The following is a 9,779-nucleotide window of genomic DNA, read 5'->3' as shown; positions in this document are numbered from 1 at the left end:
TACCTACTTACCTCTATATAATGACTTTCACTCTATCAATATTTCCACAAAAAATAAAAAATATTGCTGAAATGTTACATATTATACTATACATACATGGAAAGTACATAATTTTAGTGCTTGTTTCGCTTGTTTAGTTTTTGGGTTCAGTACGCAACACTTTGCTGAAATCCTATAATTTTTTTTTTCATAGTTTTCCACAAGTGACAGCCCTAGAAGAAAGCCTGACGAGCTTCGCAGGCGGCCGGGAATTTAATGAGACGCAGGCGTGAAAAATATTCAGTGCCAAATCGGAGCGTGACCCTCTTTGTTCGAAGAACCCTGGTGAGTGGAACTGTGTTTTTTTTTACATCGATCAGGTTGTGAAGGAGTGTTGACCCTTCAATTAACCCGCTTGGTATGATTGTCTTTTGCCACGCTTTTGTCGGTTTGTAAAAAGAGTTTTGTTGAATGGATTTGGTTTCAGCTGTATAGTCTGTTACATCTAAATATATTGTACAACATAATTCAAGTAATTTATGCATTGTATTGTAGGTACCTACATAAATATAAGTGAGGATTTGGACATTTTTATTCCAAGTAGTTGCAGTATCTAGAAATACACATTTATCGCGTCTCGCGGTATTTTAACGTCTCGATTAAATAATTTGCCAGTCCAGTAATCGAAATAGTAAATTCTGATCCTGTTATTAAAAAAATCCAACATGTTTTAAGCTAAAATTCACTTTACAATATTTGAAATTGACAGAAAAAGACAAAAACATTTTAGCTTACAGTATGTTTTATGTTTTACAGTACCTTTTCATGAACAACGGGGTAAGTAACTTCAGGGTTTATTCATAGTTCAACTAAATGCAACGTAAAGAAATATAGGTACTTGATTTAAATAATATAGACATCAATTATTCCACTTTTACCTGATATGTTATAATACCACTAACCGGGCCGTATCGCTTCTCAACCCCGTGATTGCTCAATTACCTTGCGTGGATATATTCCGAGACAATTTGTGACGATTTTTGCGTGCGTGTATAAATTATTTGTCATATAGTAAATAATTTATGTATATTTTTGGCTCACTGCACGCCTTGGGCAACTGTTAGTGCAGTGACTTTATAAATAAATAAATAAATATCTATACATTAAACTACAACTAATTAAAAAGAAAATTAAAATAATTATAAATAAACAACTTACTTAAAAATAAAGTGGTGAGAATTAGAAACTTAACATTTTTTTAAAAAATGCCAGTCCCTGAGGATTGAAAAGGTACTGAAATTAATTAGGGTGATATATTTTCTCTTTAATTTCATAGGTCTAGTCTAGGATATATCTAAGTAGATCTTGATAAAACAGGTCTTTGGCGTTACGGTCTAGGGATTTGCCACATAATATTGGCTTGGCTGACTAGCTTATAGCCGGAATAGCAAATGCAACGAGACCCGCACGTTTTTGCAGCCCCGACCGAGATTTTATTATAGATCCCATAACACATGTCTCGAACTTACTTTGGGGCTAGCTCAATCTGTGTGATTTGTTCTAATATATTTATATTTATTTATTTATTCCATCGCTATGGCGGTGGAAGTTTTAGAATCCAGAGTCTGCTTTCCACATTTTTTGATCATGCTACTATCATATAAGTTTATATAATATTTTCAAACCTTTATTTTTATTTCATCGTACTCGATAGGCTTATCTATTAGTGTTGTCTTTGAAGGAAGCTAGAAATAATAATTAAATAAGTATATGTCTATGGAATTTAATCAATATTTAGGTATGTTTTTGTATTTATGTAACTGCGTGGTAAAGGAATGGACGATCTGTGTGGTTTAATATATCAAGGTCAACATGTTGGATTGCTATACATTTAGGGCGCAAGGGAAAATGGAAAATCATCTTTATTATCAGATTAACCTCATGTTTCGTTTACATGTGTTATAAAATGCCTCTTTAATATGCCTGTCAATGCCTCTATAATATTAGTAACTATAAACATTACCACTAACAGTTTTGTTACTAGTTGTGCCCGCATAGTAAAATTTTCTTTTTAATTAATGAATGAAAATATTTATTTCAGACTATGCACAATTATATTAGTAAGAGACTTTAACAACTATGTTAGTAAGAGTTAAAATATAGGTGGTTGTTTTGAACCCAAGATCTTTCAAGATTTTCTTGGAAGTAAACCATTTCTAAAGAACGAAAGTTTGTTTATTTTTTCTGTTTGCTTTTGAAACAAACAGAATTACAAAAAAATCGTTCTATAAATGAGGTACTTAGGGATTATCATTTATTTGCCAAATATGTTTACTTAAAATATTATATTTCGTTTACATGTGTTATAAAATGCCTCTTTCCTTGAGTATGTACCATAGCTTCGCAACGTCAAATCCTCGAATGTTGTATTGTATTGTGATGTCAGTAAGACCCAAAATATCATGATAGCTTGATCATAATTATTCGGTTGTTCATTCTTCGTAATCTATACTATTATTATAAAGAGGTAAGGGTTTGTGAGTTTGTAGGTATGTTTGAGGCGGGTAATTTCCAAAACTACCGAACCGATTTCAAAAATTCTTTCAGCATTAGAAAGAAATATATTTTATTTCAAAATTCCTACGGGAGCGAAGCCCCGGGCAACATCTAGTGATCAAATAATTTTCAATAACATTAGATCTCTATCTAATCGACGTGACTAAATTGTTTCGTTTTTGATGCTGTCTGGAGATATGTGACTTAATACGTATCACACCATACAGTATTACGCATGCAGTTAGATTTTTAATTTTTTATCTGTTTGTATCATTAATTTGTTATAGATTAAATAATCCATAATCCTAACTAATATTATAAATGCGAAAGTAAGTTTGTTTATTACCTCTCCACGCTCAGTACTTAACCAGTTCAGCGGTTAGTTAGCTCGCTTCAGTTTTTTAGTTAGCTTCAGTAATACATATAACCAGTTACCTACTTTTGTTTCAAAAATAACTTTTTTAAACTGAATACCTAAGTATATTCTTACTTCATGCAACCTTGGTTGCATGATGAGAATGTTAAGATCAAAATAAATGTTGCTTTGGGAAAAATATTTTTTTGTGGACACATGTAGGTACAAGTACCTGATGAATATATTCAGCTATTTAGTAACGTCTATTAAATGACTAGCTTCATATTATGACGCCCCCCGTAGTGTCAGCTATGTCAAAGGTGTCAAAAGGTTACATGAACGCGCGTCAATTTAGTAAAGTAAAACATAAGACATACAACTGATGTAAAAATACTAAAACTAGCAACTTTACTATATTCCAATATACAATATAGCTTTTGTACCTACTTAAAATCATTACAATTCGTCTCTACTTCATCACAGATCTACAACTCCAATCGCATACGAAAACTTGAAAAGTAAATAAAAAGTAAATAAAATATGTCATGTATGAAGTGGCCAGTGCAGTGACTTAGCTCCAGTACTGCTATTCCGGTCATCGAACCCGTCGAATGTGCGGAAGCACCGACTCGCCAAATGAGGAAACAAAATATTCACACAACTGTCGTGAATTCTGTCTAGTCTAGGTCATGTCTAGACTACGACCAGACCATCGATTTTAAGGGCAATTTGTTACTCCTGATAATATAATAATACTCCTGATAATAGTGGCATATGCACCACTCTCCAGACTTACAGCACGGCTAGATACTATACCTATTACTGATGCCTACCGTACCTATTACTGTACCTATAGCGTTGATTCTTGGACTTCATTCTAAAGTTATCGTTATTTCCTAGTAAGTTAACTTAGTAAGAAATTATTTGACGAGATACGAACCACGTAGCCATAAACACGTCAAACGTCATTTCATTAGCCTAAACAAGCGAAAATATTTAACACGACGGCATACGACATAGTCACTAGTAGGTAGTTAGTTAGCCCACTGATATCCGTGTCTTGATAATGAACTACAATTGATTTATTGAGCATCGGAATGTTACGGCCGTTATGTTTGGCCTGAATTCAATTGAGAAACCACATGCAGAAGCGGATTAATTAATTGATATTATGATGATATAGGTACCTACAGCGCTTCTTGACGTCGAAATTTACTTAAAACTAAATCGACTTCTAAAGCGCAGATGAAAAAAAAGCGGCGCAACAAACTTCACTGCTGTCTATTCTTCAATGACGTCAATAAACAAATTGGCTCTTATGCATGTTTATAGCTAAGTGAACGAATGTACATTATTAATAAAAAAATGCTATGTAAAAAATGTTACCAAAATGAAAGGATTAAAGTTATTATTATTTTGTTACAGATCTCAACCAATCAAAAACAAAATGTCTCTGGACCAGGTGAGCATATTTTTCTATTAATTTATATACGCAAATGTGCATTGCCCAGTTAGGTATTTCGCGTTGTTTTTGAACTATTTATAATGTATGTTTAACTACTTCAAATGAATGTACTACACATTAGGGACGCATCGACTTGGGGGCCCCGGGGCACAGCGCCGTGCCAGCCCTCGTAGTTACGCCACTTTCACACACAATTCGCCACTGAATTTTCCAGGTTTTTTTCCGCGGTGCATTAGCCAAGTGTCACATACGGTATTTTACGGAAACGTCGACACAGCAAACAAAAAGAAGAAAATTGCCTGGAAAAAAGAACTGTTACACCGATATATTTGTGTGATGTTTTAGCTATTGCGACTAACAAACATAACTAAATACATCCTCACAAACTTTCTCATCTATAATATTAGTAACTATAAACATTACCACTAACAGTTTTGTTACTAGTTGTGCCCGCATAGTAAAATTTTCTTTTGAATTAATGAATGAAAATATTTCTTTCAGACTATGCACAATATACAAGTCCATATTATATTAGTAAGAGACTTAATATTAGTAAGTGACAACTATGTTAGTAAGAATTAAAATACAGGTTGTTGTTTTGAACCCAAGATCTTTCAAGATTTTCTTGGAAGTAAACCATTTCTAAAGAACGAAAGTTTGCTTATTTTTTCTGTTTGTTTTTGAAACAAACAGAATTACAAAAAAATCGTTCTATAAATGTTGTACTTAGGTATTATCATTTATTTGCCAAATATGTTTACTTAAAATATTAGCTACTAGATGTTGCCCGGGCCTTCGCTCTCGTGGGAATTTTGAGATAAAATATAGCAATCTTGGATAATGTATCTTTCTAATGGTGAAATAATTTTTGAAATCGCTTCGGCAGTTTTGGAGATTATCCACCTCAAACATACTACAAACATAATACAAACTCCCAAACGTTTACCATAATAGTATAGATTGTCTACGCCCAGACACATTTATTTTGACCGTATACGTAACCCAACCTTTGTAATTAGGTAGGTACACTGAGTATTACCTACTTAGGTAATACTACCTATTATTTACGCAGCTTGTTAAAATTTGCCGCGATTAGTTCCCGAAATACCTTAAAAGTTTGTCATGATCACACATGGACAATCATAAAATAAATAATAATTTTCCATGTAAATACCTAACAGTTATCATCGGTCATACCTATCTACAATTACTTATCATATCTTAAGATTACAGCATAATATTTATTTGAGATTATAAATTATATGATAAAAACAGAAATAATATTTTTAAATAATTATTTTTCAAAAATATATTTTGATACATACCTTTTAATCAGTGGTTAAGTTCAAAGTTGAACTTCGGCGTGGGCTGTCATTAGTGTTTTTGTGTATGGTGTTTACACACAGTAATCAATTTAATTATCCTATTTTATAAATAAGTAAAGTACTCGTACAATGTTAATTTTATAAATGTTACATTAAAAAAAAATGATTCTATATAAAAAAAAAATGTCGGACACTAATGAAACGCTACACGCCGCGTTCTAACGCTTGTGAAATTAAATATGTAAAACTAGCTGCGCCCTTGGGCTTCGCTCCCGTGGGAAATTCGGGAGAAAAAGTACCCTATGTGTTATTCCAGGTTATATTCTACCCGTGTATCAAAGTAGATTATATTACCAGTAGATTTTGCGTGAAGGATAACAAACATACCATACATCCTCATGAACTTTCGCATTTCTTATATTAGTAGGATGACATCACTCCACATTTTTAAGCAAGTTCCTTTAAAATAATGAAATCCTAACGAAGTTATATTTTCAAAATATTTCTTCGATGTTTTTATGAAATGATATGAAATATTTCTTCGATGTTTTTATGATGAAAAAAATATCATTATTTCCAGGAATTCAAGTCAGTCTCCGACTCCGTCAGGAACTGGAAGACCAGGCCTTCAGACAGCGAGAACCTGGCTCTCTACTCCTTGTACAAGCAGGCAACTATTGGTGACGTTAACATTGGTGGGTTTTAAGCTGTGGTTTTAAGTCAGCTTAAGTTTTTTGAAAACATTCCTTAATACATGATGTGTACATAACACATTGTTTCTTAAACATGTATTATCGCGCTCCGGACAAAACAGATTTTTAGAAAATAAAATGGCTGATCATTATGACATACATGACAGTGACAAACCTTGACCCTCGATTTGTATTTTGTTTCCGTATTTTCCGCTAGAACTGGAAAACAAAAACATTGTTGATTAGACGAGTTTGTTGAATATTGGCATATTTAGTTGATTTGGCAAACGCCCCGCCGGTTTCACACTATCCGCGAATAGTTTGCCAAACATTGGCGGTTCGGTATACATTGCTGATTATTCATTGCGGTAAATAAAAGCACTCGTACGACTCGGCAACAGTTCCAGTTCGGCAATAATGTTGACGTTATGGCAGTTCCACACTATCACTCACATGCCAACGCGAATGAGTGAAGATTGCGCAGTTAGTATGAGTGCTTTTATTTAACGCAATGAAAAACCAGCAATGTATAGGTACCGACTCCGCCAAAGTTTCACAAACTTTTCGACGACAGTGTGGAGCCGGCATTAAATTATAGAATGAATAACGTCGGCAAAACACGCGCTTTAGTTCAGCCTTTACCAAACCTAACTTGTATCATTGACGGGCAATGGTGCTAATCACAGTTAAATTATTTGGCTATCCGTCGATTCCGGTGTAAATTCCTATTCTTATAATACATGGAGTTCAGTAGATTTGTCATAATATGATATCACTATCGTTTACGCGTTGAACCGCAATTTTTGAGGCTCATAATTTTAAATAATTTATTGATTTACAATTCTATTTTAATCACAGATATAAGAACATCTTATATCTGTGATTAAAATAGAATTGTAATAATCTTATATCTGTCTCTTGTTCATCGAAATATCCGTAATCCATTTACCTACATTTAGCTCTTGGACATTGGGTTTATATTTCATGTTAACCTCCACGCTGCTTTAAAGCCCGAATGGAAACGCGAACACGCGAAGATGAGAGAGAGGTAATTAGTACCTGGCTAAAACACCCAGGTGCTTTAAATTTTTTGGTTTACTTAAAGCACCTAAGGCTTAAGTTCTAGAACTTACTTTGGGGCTAGCTCAATCTGTCACAAGTCTAGACTTGTGTTATGGGATACTAACTCAATGATACTATATTTTATAACATATAAGTACATATCTATAGATAAACATCCAAAACCCGGGCCAATCAGAAAAAGATCATTTTCCATCGTGACCCGACCGGGGATCGAACCCGGGACTTCTCGGTTCTCAGGCAAGCATTTTACCACTGCGCCACCGAGATTGTCAAACGTGTTTCTATGCCTACACTTTCAATGGCGCTGTCTCCACGATAATATCGCCGCGATTCTCCCCCTAGTGGAGACAGCGCCGCGCGCCGGCGTGCGTCTGCGTCGCGCGCCGTGAGGTCAGGAGTTATAAAATTGGTCCAGCTAATTGTTTGATCATCATTTTTTTATTTTTCAGCGGAGCCAAGTGGCGTGGTAGAAAGCGCCAAGTTCAAGGCATGGACCGGACGCAAGGGCATCGCCCAGGATGCCGCCAAGCAGCAGTACATCGACCTAGCGAAACAGCTGGGTCCCAAATACGCTTAATTTAGAGGTTATATTTATAAGTACATATTTATATGTAAGCTATTTTATTACATAATTATTTGGTAGTGTTGTCTTTTTATTTATAAAGTGCCCTTTGAAACTTTGAGGTTTGAAACAGAAAGGGGTGGCGATTGCCCAGCACTCCAGCAGTAACGCGTGGGACCATAACTACATAAAAAAATCCAACTGTCTATTTTTAAAGTTGGAAAAATATTCATAGGTTCACAATACCGAGAATAAAAACTACCCGTATGATGGTAATAGCTCCAAGGCTGTGTGTTCCTTAGTCGCCATAAAACATCCAGGGAGGATAAATATGGAATGGCCTAAGCATTTCAAGACAGAAATACACGCAACGAAAATCTGTTACACTCTTTTTTAAGTTCCACAATGTAGTCGGCCCCACTTTCGTGCGCCATCAGTTACATCTGGCCCTGTTCTATTAATTAAGTTTAAAAAATATATAACAGGATGATGTACTAATTTTTTTATTTCTTATTTATTTAGCTAAATACAACGGTACACAATATGTATCCTTTTAAAGTATTTAGTAACAAAAAATATGCACTTACAAAAATTTCTTAGAGAAACACAATTTTATCATCCTAAACACGTTGATTCACATTCGTCAATCTCACAAAACTGCAAACAATTCCTGACAAGCGTCTTCCATCCATCCACAAACACATCACACTCAGGTTCCTGGTTCAAGAATGCGTTGAGATCCGCTAGAATAGGTTCCTTCTAAACCTGGACCAATAACAAGGAGCCCTAACTTCTTATTTTAAATGTCATTTATACACTTCCACATCAGCCTGTGTCAAAGTCTCGGCTTGACATTTTGAACTCAAAGTACTGGATTTCATTATAATAATTAGTTAATCTACTTAGTTAAGTATGCTATCCATTTAGTCTAATAGAAGAATGAGCAACCGATAATTTGAAATGTTCTCTCTTTCTTATCAGGCTTTTTCTGGGTTTCTTCCTTATATGGAGCACCAGAACCTGGAGTCTGCTTTCTTACTTTTTCTTCTCTATATTTATTTATTTATAATAAAACAGTAGTAGGTACATTGAATAAATTTACATAAAAATTTAACAGCAACAGAGTAATAATTTGAAAAAAAAACTGTCTGTATAAACGCTATAATCTTCGGAACTATTCGGACGGATTTGAATGAAACTTTTTTGTTATATAGCTATTAAGCCAAGGCAACATATAGGGTATAAATGATTTTGAAAACTGGAACACCTGATGGAGAACAATGATGGTACAGCTAAACTATAGGAAATATTGAAATGAAGCCTTAACAAAAGTTGTTCAGCCTGATGTAAATGCTAGGAAATGCATGTTGATGTATCAAAATCTAATATCTGGTACACCTGAAGAAGAGTCACAATGGTCCAGCTAAACTATAGGAAATATATATTTCAGTCGTATGAGCATCTTCTGTATAGGTATCGTTGCGCTTTGTCTGTACAGTTAAATTTTTCTAATAATTTTGACTCCTTACCAAAAATTGTTCGGCCACGCGAATTAAGTCGCGGTAGTACTAAATAACACGAAAATAAAAAATGTATTGATTTCCCTAGAAATTAGACAGAGTATGGCTTTATATATATAAAGCGTATGGCTTTATATATATAAAGCCATACTCTGTCTAATTTCTAGGGAAATCAATATGTATATATATTATACATTTATTTAAAGTATAATTTTTTGATGTTTGAATGAAGATTGGTTAAG

General features: G+C 34.2%; 1 protein-coding gene across 2 annotated transcripts; it reads left to right on the top strand.

The window, feature by feature from the left end:
* Positions 1 to 204: 204 nt before the first annotated feature.
* LOC128683880 (putative acyl-CoA-binding protein) lies at positions 205 to 8,097 on the top strand. Of its 2 annotated transcripts, XM_053769933.1 has the most exons (4): positions 205 to 324; positions 4,316 to 4,352; positions 6,261 to 6,375; positions 7,905 to 8,097. In XM_053769933.1, exons 2-4 carry the CDS (start codon positions 4,338 to 4,340, stop codon positions 8,030 to 8,032), a joined length of 258 nt encoding a protein of 85 aa, XP_053625908.1. In that variant the 5' UTR covers positions 205 to 324; positions 4,316 to 4,337; the 3' UTR covers positions 8,033 to 8,097. The 2 variants fall into 2 exon arrangements, with proteins under 2 accessions (XP_053625908.1, XP_053625907.1); XM_053769932.2 differs by lacking the exon at positions 4,316 to 4,352 and having other exon boundaries at positions 234 to 324.
* The last annotated feature ends 1,682 nt before the right edge of the window (positions 8,098 to 9,779 follow it).

The sequence above is a fragment of the Plodia interpunctella genome, chromosome 3 (genome assembly GCF_027563975.2).
Source record: "Plodia interpunctella isolate USDA-ARS_2022_Savannah chromosome 3, ilPloInte3.2, whole genome shotgun sequence".
NCBI classification, from domain to species: Eukaryota; Metazoa; Arthropoda; class Insecta; order Lepidoptera; family Pyralidae; genus Plodia; species Plodia interpunctella.
This window is presented reverse-complemented; position numbering and strand designations above follow the sequence as displayed.